Source organism: Schistocerca piceifrons, chromosome 1, assembly GCF_021461385.2.
Source record: "Schistocerca piceifrons isolate TAMUIC-IGC-003096 chromosome 1, iqSchPice1.1, whole genome shotgun sequence".
In the NCBI taxonomy this organism is placed as follows: Eukaryota; Metazoa; Arthropoda; class Insecta; order Orthoptera; family Acrididae; genus Schistocerca; species Schistocerca piceifrons.
The window spans coordinates 1,108,256,968-1,108,270,094 of NC_060138.1; the positions used below are offsets into that span (position 1 = coordinate 1,108,256,968).

General features: G+C 38.9%; 1 protein-coding gene across 1 annotated transcript in view; it reads right to left on the bottom strand.

Annotated features, from left to right (window-relative positions):
* The window catches only part of LOC124776613 (serine/threonine-protein phosphatase 6 regulatory ankyrin repeat subunit B-like), a 379,233-nt gene that overhangs the window by 173,421 nt on the left and 192,685 nt on the right, over positions 1 to 13,127 (bottom strand). The window contains exon 10 of the mRNA XM_047251691.1: positions 6,503 to 6,601. Coding sequence (XP_047107647.1) covers positions 6,503 to 6,601 — 99 coding nt within the window. The remainder of the gene's footprint in view (positions 1 to 6,502; positions 6,602 to 13,127) is intronic.

A 13,127-nucleotide genomic window follows, 5' to 3' on the forward strand; every position in this document is an offset into this window, starting at 1 on the left:
CAGATTCCTTGACTTGCGCCATAGGGTGGTGGGGTTTCGGGTTCCGCTGGATGGGTCAGGAGTCCACTACACGCAGCAAGCGGCTACACGGGTAGCAGAGGTTGTGTGGTGTGGACTGGGTGGTTTTTTAGGTTAGATGGCATCGGGCAAGTACAGAAAGGGCAACAGCCTCAAAAGGTGCGGGGCAAAGTCAGGACATGCGGGGACCAAGCAGCAATCGGTATTGTAATTGTAAACTGTCGAAGCTGCATTGGTAAAGTACCGGAACTTCAAGCGCTGATAGAAAGCACTGAAGCTGAAATTCGTTATAGGTACAGAAAGCTGGATGAAGCCAGAGATAAATTCTGCTGAAATTTTTACAAAGGCACAGACGGTGTTTAGAAAGGATAGATTGCATGCGACCGGTGGTGGCATGTTTGTCGCTGTTAGTAGTAGTTTATCCTGTAGTGAAGTAGAAGTGGATAGTTCCTGTGAATTATTATGGGTGGAGGGTACACTCAACAACCAAGCTAGGTTAATAATTGGCTCCTTTTACCGACCTCCCGACTCAGCAGCATTAGTGGCAGTACAACTGAGAGAAAATTTGGAATACATTTCACATAAATTTTCTCAGCATGTTATAGTCTTAGGTGGAGATTTCAATTTACCAGATATAGACTGGGACACTCAGATGTTTAGGACAGGTGGTAGGGACAGAGCATTGAGTGACATTATACTGAGTGCACTATCCAAAAATTACCTCGAGCAATTAAACAGAGAACCGACTCGTGGAGATAACATCTTGGACCTACTGATAAAAAACAGACCCAAACTTTTCAACTCTGTAAGTGCAGAACAGGGAATCAGTGACCATATGGCCATTGCAGCATCCCTGAATATGGAAGTTAATAGGAATATAAAAAAAGGGAGGAAGGTTTATCTGTTTAGCAAGAGTAATAGAAGGCAGATTTCAGACTACCTAAAAGATCAAAACGAAAATTTCTGTTCCGACACTGACAATGTTGAGTGTTTATGGAAAAAGTTCAAAGCAATCATAAAATGCATTTTAGACAGGTACGTGCCAAGTAAAACTGTGAGGGACAGGAAAAACGCACCGTGGTTCAACAACCAAGTTACGAAACTACTGCGAAAGCAAAGAGAGCTTCACTCCAAGTTTAAATGCAGCCAAAACCTCTCAGAGAAACAGAAGCTAAATGATGTCAAAGTTAGCGTAAGGAGGGCTATGCATGAAGTGTTCAGTGAATTTGAAAGTAAAATTCTATGTACCGACTTGACAGAAAATCCTAGAAAGTTCTGGTCTTATGTTAAATCAGTAAGTGGCTCGAAACAGTATATCCAGACACTCCGGGATGATGATGGCATTGAAACAGAGGATGACACACGTAAAGCTGAAATACTAAACACCTTTTTCCAAAGCTGTTTCACAGAGGAAGACCGCACTGCAGTTCCTTCTCTAAATCCTCGCACAAACGAAAAAATGGCTGACATCGAAATAAGTGTCCAAGGAATAGAAAAGCAACTGGAATCACTCAACAGAGGAAAGTCCACTGGACCTGACGGGATACCAATTTGATTCTACACAGAGTATGCGAAAGAACTTGCCCCCCTTCTACCAGCCGTGTATCGCAAGTCTCTAGAGGAACGGAATGTTCCAAATGATTGGAAAAGAGCACAGGTAATCCCAGTCTTCAAGAAGGTTCGTCGAGCAGATGCGCAAAACTATAGACCTATATCTCTGACATCGATCTGTCGTAGAATTTTAGAACATGTTTTTTGCTCGAGTATCATGTCGCTTTTGGAAACCCAGAATCTACTCTGTAGGAATCAACATGGATTCCGGAAACAGCAATCGTGTGAGACCCAACTCGTTTTATTTGTTCATGAGACCCAGAAAATATTAGATACAGGCTCCCAGGTAGATGCTATTTTCCTTGACTTCCGGAAGGCGTTCGATACAGTTCCGCACTCTCGCCTGATAAACAAAGTAAGAGCGTACGGAATATAAGATCAGCTGGATGGCTGTATTGAAGAATTTTTAGCAAACAGAACACACCATGTTGTTATCAATGGAGAGACGTCCACAGACATTAAAGTAACCTCTGGCATGCCACAGGGGAGCGTTATGGGACCATTGCTTTTCACGGTATATATAAATGACCTAGCAGATAGTGTCGGAAGTTCCATGCGGTTTTTCGTGGATGATGCTGTAGTATACAGAGAAGTTGCAGCATTAGAAAATTGTAGCAAAATGCAGGAAGATCTGCAGCAGATAGGCACTTGGTGCAGGGAGTGGCAACTGACCCTTAACATAGACAAATGTAATGTATTGCGAATACATAGAAAGAAGGATCCTTTGTTGTATGATTACATGATAGCGGAACAAACACTGGCAGCAGTTACTTCTGTAAAATATCTGGGAGTATGCGTGCGGAACGATTTGAATGGAATGATCATATAAAATTAATTGTTGGTAAGGCGGGTACGAGGTTGAGATTCATTGGGAGAGTGCTTAGAAAATGTAGTCCATCAACAAAGGAGGTGGCTTACAAAACACTCGTTCGACCTATACTTGAGTATTGCTCATCCGTGTGGGATCTGTACCAGACCAGGTTGATGGAGGAGATAGAGAAGATCCAAAGAAGAGTGGCGTGTTTCGTCACAGAGTTATTTGATAACCGTGATAGAGTTACGGAGATATTTAGCAAACTCAAGTGGCAGACTCTGCAAGAGAGGCACTCTGCATTGCGGTGTAGCTTGTTCACCGGGTTTTGAGAGGGTGCGTTTCTGGATGAGGTATCAAATATATTGCTTCCCCCTACTTATACCTCCCGAAGAGATCACGAATGTAAAATTAGAGAGATTTGAGTGCGCACGGAGGCTTTCAGATAGTCGTTCTTCCCGCGAACCATACGCGACTGGAACAGAAAAGGGAGGTAATGACAGTGGCACGTAAAGTGCCCTCTGCCACACACCATTGGGTGGCTTGCGGAGTATAAATGTAGGTGTAGATGCAGATGATCCATCCTCACAGCTTCAATTCTGCCAGTACCTCATCTACCTTCCAAACTTCACAGAAGCTCTTCAGTGAACCTAGCAGAACTAGCACTCCAGGAATAAAGGATATTGTGGAGTCAGGATTAGCTACAGCCTGGGGGATGTTTCCAGAATGAAATTTTCACTCTGCAGTGGAGTGTGCACTGATATGAAACTTCCTGACAGATTAAAACTGTGTGCCGGACCTAGACTCAAACTCTGGACTTTTACTTTTCATGGGCAAGTGCTCTACCAACTGAGCTGCCCATGCATGTCTGAAGACCCGTCCTCATTGATTCATTTCTGCCAGTCCCTTGTCTCCTACCACCCAAACTTCACAGGAGTGGTAGTTCTGCTGGGTTCACAGAAGAGCTTCTGTGTAGTTTGGAAGGTAGGAGATGAGGTACTGGCAGAACTGAAGCTGTGAGGAGAGGTCGTGAGTCATGCTTGGGTAGCTCAGTTGGTAGAGCACTTGCCCGCAAAAGGCAAAGGTCCTGAGTTTGTGTCTTGGTCCAGCACACAATTTTAATCTGTCAGGAAGTTTCAATACTATCATGTTGCAAATGTAGTGGGAAGTGGATTTAGGGACTCCAGCTCCTTTGTAGAGGACTCTGCAAGATCCAGAGATATCTATTTTATACAGCATTCTTACAGTTCGCTACTGCAGAATGAATACTTCCATTATATCAGCTGCAATCACCTAGAACGTCAATCAGTAAGTTATCAGAGAGTGAACATATGTAAAATTTCAGTGCCCTGGTCCAAATAATGAGAGTTACTTCTAAGTACTAGACACAGTAATATCATCTTCTGGTTACATAAAAAAAAAAAAAAGGAAAGGCAATCACATACCAATAGCTGACTTATGTGTGGGGCATAGAAACTTGCTACAGAAAACTATTCACACTAGCTTTTGAGTTCTTACTCTTTCTCTTCCTATTCAGTTAATCTGCACAATTTATTGACTTCATTTGAGATTGTTATTTAGTTAGACCTGAAGGAATTTTACACTTGGTTTTCCATTTAGTGTTCAACAGTTCATCTTATTTCTATTATGAGCAGGTTTATTTTATGTGTGTCACATTGTGTACTATGAGTCTTTCTCAGATTAAGAAAACTTATTTGTGTAAACCAGACATACACCAGTTCAGTTATCATTCGAGTTGTGTCAAGTATGCCATTATCTGTACCTCTGACACATATGCTTGCATCATCAGCAAACATTAAAGCTTTTGAAGATACTTTTGAAGTCATTGGGAAATCAATTACAAGGATTAAGAAGAGGAGCAGATGCAACACAACATATTGTGGGACTTGTAACTTTTATGATTCCACATGCTGCATGTGGCACAGTGTGACACTCTGCTTTCTGTTATGAAGCAAAGGCTATAAATGCAAAACGCATGCTATTAATGCCATAATGTTTTACTTTCCCAGGTACAATTGCATGACTTAACTAAAATAATCTGTGCAATGCATGAAATATACCAACAAACAGTTTTGTTGTTCAGCTCCACTAAACAATAAGATCTATTTGTAGGTAATTATTTGCAAACATCACACTGTCAGACAATCAGCAAGTTATGCTTTGAAAAATAAGACAGCACTCTAATGAAGATCAGTTCTTCAAAAATGTTTGAAGAGAGTAGGAGAATTTGTCTGGCAGAGATAACTGACAAAGAGGGCAATGCAGTGAGGAGTGATCCCTAGCTGCTGAACTTGTGTACAACCACTCATATTACCACCATGGTCACAGTCACATCCACAGGAGCACCATGTGAATAATTTATGAACCACTGAATCAGAGCATCAGTTGTTTTTTATCTGAATTTCTTGATATGTCAGCAGGCCAGTTGCAAACTTTGCAAACAGAGCATTATGGAGTGGAAGAAGATGTACAGAACATAACAGAGCATTTAGGGGACCTAGAATTGAAAATGAAGAAAAATGTAGAACAGCATGTGGCTGAACAGACAAAGAAAGCTAAAGGAGACTGAAGCAGGCAATGTAATGACAAGTTTGCCAGGCATTTGAAGGTAATGTGTGTAATTAGGCCCTGGCCTGTACCATGTCTAGAGGAGGATGCCTTTCATTACAAAAAGTGAGAATTATATTTGACCTAGCATGTTGAAAAGCAAAGTGGTAGTTAAAAGCATATTCATTTTCATGAATAATTATCAAGGTGCATTTGCTTATCAATTCTAGCTTACAGACCATTTCACTAAAATAATAATCGCAATCTTTAAGTAACATAACAGTTAACTTAAACCGTCTGTTAATATATAGCTCAGCCCACCCCACAAATCCTTAAGGTTAGCTGGATAATAGGAGCTGTGGAAGATGATATCCTTTAGTTCATTCTTTGATGATCTCTCCAATACCTTGAAACAAGTTACCTTGTAAGGAAGGGCAAAGGTATGGAAATGGAAATGAGCGTTTGGCGTCATTGGCCGGGAGGCCCCTCGCGGGGCAGGTCCGGCCGCCATATCGCAGGTCTTATTACATTCGGCGCCACATTGGGCGACCTGCACGCCGGATGGGGATGAAATGATGATGAACACAACACAACACCCAGTCCCTGAGCGGAGAAAATCTCCGACCCAGCCGGGAATCGAACCCGGGCCCAGAGGACGGCAATCCGTCACGCTGACCACTCAGCTACTGGGGCGGACAGGGCAAAGGTGAATAAGACAAATACAGATGGACAAAATACCAGATTGCAATAAAATAAAGTCTAGAACTGGGGATTGTAGAAAAAAACCAGTCACTCAAACAAATCTAAAAGGACACTAATACTTTAAATTTTATAAAAACAAAAAACATGAATTATAGCAAAAACAGTGTATCTAATGATGAAATGAAACCAGTACACTATATTGCTCTGTTTCTTCTTCTTCTTCTGCTTTTACGGCCTCATTGGACCACTTCAGTCAATCATTTCTGGTCCTCTTCTTTGGTATTTTCCCCTTCCGAGTGGCCCAGTATCTCTTCATTCGTTCCGAGGCTTTTCGTCGTTCCTTATCTGTAAATACCCTTTTCATTGTATGTCGTTTGTCAATTTTTGGTTTAAATCTTATTTCTGAGTTCCTCAACTTCTTTAAATTTGGCGTTTTGTTCTGCAAATCATCCAGAGTTATTTCCAGTTCTTCCTTATCCTCTCTTATTTCCTTAAGCCATCCTCCTTGTTGTTTCAAATTCCAGAGTTTCTCAATAATTTTCCTTGATAATCTGGTTTCTGGTGTCCTCAGAATGTGACCACAAAAAGAGATCCTTTTCTTACTCTGTTTATAATGTAATTTTTGGATATTCTTTACTTTAGTTATGGTATATTCAATATTTACATACTACAGACTCTGATGATTAATTAAAAGGTACATGTAGACATCAGTTTCAGCAGACCATTAGTAGGAAAAACAATGACAACAATATGTGTAGTATTTTCATTTTGATGCAGTAAGACAAATCATACCTCACAGCGCATATCAGCAACAGCTCTATGAAGTGCTGTACAACCATGGTCATCTTTGAAATTCACATTTGCCCCAGAATCAATCAACAATTTGAAGATCTGAAAATAGCAAACACAGTCATGTAGAGTGAGAATATTCATAAAATCATAATAAAAACAAAACTTATTACCAACTTGAAAGTTCAGCTAACAAACAAAAATGAGTAACAGTAATAAAAACAGCTAACTCAAAAGTGAATTCAAATAATTCATCAGTAGTCATTTTGTATACTGATTTCTATGCTGGATCCACAGATTCTTGCTGTTACTGTGATGGACTATGTACATGGCTGAGTAAATATGTATTCTTGTAGTGCACAGATTACTGCATCCACTAAGAACTATGAGCAGGTGCATTTACAAGACCTGAATTCTGCAATGGCGCATAGACAGAAGTTGAAAACTGTCTCTTTTAAAGTAGCACTTTTTTCTTTAAATTAATTTGTTAATTACAATCATATAAAGCCTGTGAAAGATAACAGGTAATTACCTTTACTAACTATCTAAGAAAACTAACACTGATGATGCAATCAAAAGTTTTGGAGACAGAAAAGCAAAAAAGCAGTGTCAAACATTTCTTCTATAAGACAAATGGGAAAGATAAAGCACAATAAGAAAATAGTACAACAATAAGGATGTAGGGAAAAGAAAACTTATCTCTCTCTGTAGCCACAATTTTGAGTGATTTATTCTTCTTTCCAACGCTTGCATAAATCACTTTTTATTTTTCCCATCTAATACTTGTCTTTTTATCTTGACAAAAATTATTGAAGATCTTAAAAGCTAAATATTCAAATACATCATTAAAGCAGCGTGTTTCTGTATATATTTTTGCAACTTGAGAAAGTCATAATTATTTTTAACATTTATTTTTCATATTTAACAGTGAAAAATCAACTAAATTGCATTTTGTTATTATTACCACTTTTGGGATGGACCAAAGTCTCAATCAGCCACTGGCCATAGCTCTATATGTCGAGTTGTACAATCATGTAGTTTTGCAGGTACATTCAGTAGTATATGTAGATACTGTCCACAAAATTTGGTGAGAATAGAGTAGGTAGTAAAAAAGTAATAAATTAAAGTGCCATGCTTGACTTCATTTTGAAAGTGTTAACCAAATTTTGGCACACTAGGCTAGCATCTGATGATGCCTAATGAGCTGAAACAACATTAGAAGCCAAAAAAATTTGGTGAAAAAAAATGCAATGCTATTTCTTTACATTTCACCTTTCAATATTAAGTTATTCATCCAAGAAGCACTGGAATAATGTGTTAACTAAATTTATCTTTCACTTTTAAATTCCATTATTTGTCACAATAACATAAAGATGAAGCTTGTAGATATTGCTTTCTTGAGTTACTGTGTATCTTGACTTATACCACATATTTAAGGTTCCTCTTTCGATAGATTTTTAGAATATCTTATGTGAGCTACTGAGCAGGTACTTTCTTACAGATTTGTACACTATGAAAAGAATAATATGAGCTAAACATATGTGGAGTCTTTAATATGCCTGTAAGTGAACGGAATGAAAAATCTTTTTATATGCAAATTACATAGAATTATGTCTGTGTAATAAGCTTATCAGTGTGTTGATCTTCTGTGGCTGTTACACAGCCATGGTCCACAAATGTATAATGAGTGAAGAAAAAATTTGCAAAACAATACACAGGTAACTTGTGTGGCAGATTTTTATTAATTATAACACGCAATTGTTCTTCCTTATGAGGTGAGTGGAATCTGAGATGGGTGAACTAAACTTATTAAATATTTTTATATGAATTTTCTTTTGCTTGTGTTTATTTTTGTTTATGAGACGAAATTTTTTTTTTTTACAACAGTAACTTTGTCACTTAGAACAGATAACCAAGGCTCCTTAACATAAGCATCAAATGTGATTGTGAAATAAGATATATGTTGTGTAGCAGCAGTCGACTCAGCATGAGTCGACCACCACCTATGTGAGGACGAACTTCATGGATTTGTTATTCTAGAGTGTACTTTTCAGCCAAGTTTTGTATGTCATCACTATTTCTCACTGCAAGGATTTTGTAAGGGAAAGTGTATATAAGTAAAAAGTGTGGACTGCTAGTACCCAACAATCACTCTTCCCTCCTCATCCCATCTGGTAAGTCTCCCCTGACCCACAGTTCTGTGTGACTTTCCCAAAATCTACCGCTTTTCCTAGACCTCCCCAGTCTTTTTCCTTCACCCCTCTTCCTTCCCCTTCAATCTTTCCACCTGAAGATGGAGCCACAGGCTCCAAAAGCTTGTCTAATTATGACTTTCTTTTCACTTGGTGAGTAGATTTTTTTATCTATCCAATTCAACAATGTATACTGTTGGATTCCTTTATAATTTACACAGATTTTCAATTTGTTGCTTATTGTTGCAGAGAGTTGCCAGGTGCGACTCCCCCCTCCTCCTTTTTTTTCACAAACAGTTTTAAACTTGTAAGTGTTACTCCACATTGATCCTTTGTTCCACCTACTTACTAGATTTCATGGTTAACTATACAGTTAAAACTGAAGAACATAGTGAGCATAGCCTTTACATTTGATCATACTTGTCCTGTTTTTTTAGTCTTGGTGATCCAAAATGCTTCCATTGGGATGATTGCTCCTTAGTTTCAATGACATATCCATAAGCCTACGTTCCATGGGCTGTTATGACACATTTCACATTAGTTCTGCATCATTGTTTACTTCATGTAGCTATTGCCAAACAACTTGCAAGCTCCACTGTTTAGCTCAAAATTCAACAATTTTAGAACAAATACCCAAAACATCCACAAATATTTTTTGGAATGAGCCAACTGATATTTAAACACCATCAGTGATAACACTGACTGTGATTTTCTGACTGTTCTTAATCGTTTCTTTCAATTTTTCCAGAATTTAACCTGTTGCTGGTGCAATGGTGAGCCAAAGGCACTGTTAAATGTCTTTTCTGTATTCTTTAAAACAGTAATACCATTCACAAAACCAGATTTAATCACAGCAAACTTACCAAAGGTAATCATTAACATGATATAGGACATGTCAAAGTATTAACAAATTTAGATCAATTTAAAATAAGCTAATTCGTATACACATATATTTACAGACTTCTAGTTAGAGACAATCATTAGATTTACTCCTGGTATACAATACTTTTTTTACAAATAACTTATTAAATAATGTAATGGCACATTGTCCACTCATATCTCACTATCAGTCACTGCACACACTATACAACATTGTTTCATGACACTTCACTCACTACACACCCACACACGCGCGCACACACACACACACACACACACACACACACACACACACACTGGTGATCTGTTCGATGCACTTTATTCCGTTCTTGTAGCAAAATGTAATTATTTCTCTGATCCATTTAACACAACATAAATAATAGCCAATACTAACAACACACAAGTAGTCTTTTAGACAGGTGACAACAGACTAAACATTTGATGTGGCTAACAATGTGCAACTACATTTTAGTCATGTTTACCAACACAACAATGAGAAAACTGCACAAATCCTGCTAATACAGAAAAATAATGTCTATTTGTTGCAACAAAGTAGATACATAACAGATTTCACTTATATTTCCTCATTAAGTTGTAGTGGTTCATCTATTTAAACTCTCTTGTTCTCATCTCACTTCACAATAAATACAACAAATGTGCAGCTGAGCTCTTGCACGATTTCTGTAGGTACAGCAATAGTTTAGTTATGGAATTTACAGCAATCAGAAGAATGAAGAGTGGTACAGTATTTCAGTAGATGTGTGAGTCAATAAAAATTATCAATATGAATAAAGTTTTAAAACTACACTCATTTAACATGGAAACTACATATGGGTTGGGAACTTGGTGAAATACTTACACATGATTTTTCAGATAACATGCTAGTGGTTTCATGGTATAATGATTTTATTTATGCAGCATTTCTGCTGCAAGGTGAATGTATACACACACAAAAATATGTAGCTGCCATGGAAACATGTATGTCGTTTCCTTGTTTATGGGTCATGTAGAGGGGTCCTATTCTACCCACTCGGCAATTTAAAAAACTTGCCTCGTACATGTATCTTGATCCTCTCTCTATGATTCATACTTGTGGCAAGGATACTCACTTCTCTTACTTCCAGAACCTCAATACCTATTTTCAAATCTTTTTCACCTGGTCATTCTCAGCTCAGTGGACCAACTTACTAAGTACTGATTCAACTTACTAAATACTGATTAATATCTGTTTCATAGACTTATAAAAAATCTTTCCATATCAAACACACTAACTACAAGTAATACCTACCACAGAGCCTTGGCAACCCTAAGTAGTGCATCTGCATTGGAAAGCAGGAGTTACCCGAATATACTGACACTTTTCCCAAATCTTTACAGACAGACAATAGCTTGCCCATTTGTCCCCATGAACCAGAGACCTTGTAGCAGCAGTGTGGCTTGCTTGCAGCAGAGACACAGATAGCTGTACCACAGGTGCAACCATGTCAATGAGGTTTCTGTAGAAGAGAGGCCAGACTAACATTTCACATCTGAATAGGAGTAGCAAAATAGTCAGTAGCTTCAAGATCAACACTATGTGTGACTAGTTGATCTAGCCTTATAACATTAGCAAACATGACCTTGCTATGCTGCTGCTGTGAATAGCTGAAAGCAACAAGAAACTACAGCCATTATATTTCGTGAGGACAGGCAGCTCTACTATATGCTTTACTAATTATAACAACATTTTGGGCATATTTTCACATTTGGTACTCCAGGCAGAGACAACTCAGGAGGCTGTCATAGTAGAAATCCTTGGATAACACAAAAGTATTATATTGATAAAAGAAGGCCTAAAAATACAGCAAATGAACCAGGCAAAAGTAAACACAAACATCGGAAAATGAGACAAAAAGGGCAAAACAGCTTATGAGAAATCTCTACAGGATAAATGCAAAGCTGTAAAAACATGCATAACTGTGGTGAAAGTAGCTCCCACATAAAAAAAGACCTTTGGAGGAAAGAGAAGCAGTGCATGAATATCAAGAGCTCATACTGAATGAAACTAAGCAAGGATGGGAAGGATGAAAGTTGGATGGAAAATACAGATGTGCTATACAAATCAAATTATCTTAAAAACAATATTCTGAAAAGGAAGGAGAAGTAGAGACAGATGAAATGCAAAATGTGATAATGCAAGAATTTCACAGAAAACAGTAAGACCCAAGTTGAAACAAGAATTGTGGGGTAGATGACAGTCCCTCAGAATTAATGAGATCCCAGGGAGGATATATTGTGACATAAGTATTCCACCTGGCATGCAAGACAGATAAGATATGCAGTGAGCAAAGTCAGTTAGGATTCTAGAGAACACATCAAACAATATTGACTCCATGAGTTATCTTGCAAGACAGACCGAAGAGACAAACCTATGTTTCTAGCATTTATATATTTAGGGATAGCTTACTAAAAATCTGCCTGGAATGTTTTCTTTGAAATTCTGGAGCTAGCAGGGATAAAATCTACATCTACATTTGCATATAAACTCTGCAAACAACTATATGGTGCATGGCTTCTTGTACCATTACTAGTCATTTCCTTTTCTGTTCTATTTGCAAATGGAATAAAGGAAAAACAACTGTCTCTATCCCTCTCCAAAAGCCCTAATTTCTCTTATATTGTCCTCATGGCCCTTGTACAGTTTATACATTGGCAGCAGTAGAATCATTGTGCAGTCAGCTACAGGGGCTGGGTGTCTAAATAGTCACACATTGAGCTTTTGGCCAATGTCTTCTTCAGGAAATAAAAGAAAACACACACAAATCCATACATGCAAGCACACCTCACCCACACCTGACCACTATCTCTAGCAACTCCAGCCACAATGCAACTGTCACTTTTAGCGAAAGCAGCAATCCATGATGAATGGACAAGGCTGCCAAGTGCAATGATGGGAGGCTGAGGGGAATGAGAGTGGGGGGGGGGGGGGAGTGGGGGGGGGGGGGGGAGGGGAGTGGGACAGGGGAGTGGAAAAAGGCAGAAGCAGAGAATGGGATATTTGATGGGTGCACTGGCAGAGAGTGGCACACAGTGAGGGTGAGGGCATGTGAACTGAGAGGAGCTGATATGGTGAAGAGGGTGCAAATCATTGGGTGGAGGGTGTGAGAACAGCAGGTTATTGTAGGCTAAGGCTGGGGTAATTTTGGGAACAGAGAATGTGTTGTAAGGATAGCTCCCATCTGCACAGTGCAGAAAACTCATGTTGGAGGAGAATATCCAAACAGCCCAGGTTGTGAAGTACCCATTGAAATCAAATATATTATGTTCAGCTGCATGTTGTGCCACAGTGTGGTCCACTTTATTCTTGGCCACTCATCCCAGTGGTCACCTGGTTGGTAGTCATACCAATACAAAAGGCTGTCACAATACTGAAGCAGAGCAGGTAAATGATATGGCTGATTTCACAGGTGGCTTGGACTCTGATTGGGAAGGATGAGCCTGTGACAGGACTGGAAAAGGAAGTGCTGGATGGGTGGATTGGGTAGGTCTTGCACCTGGGCCTTCCACGAGGACATGGA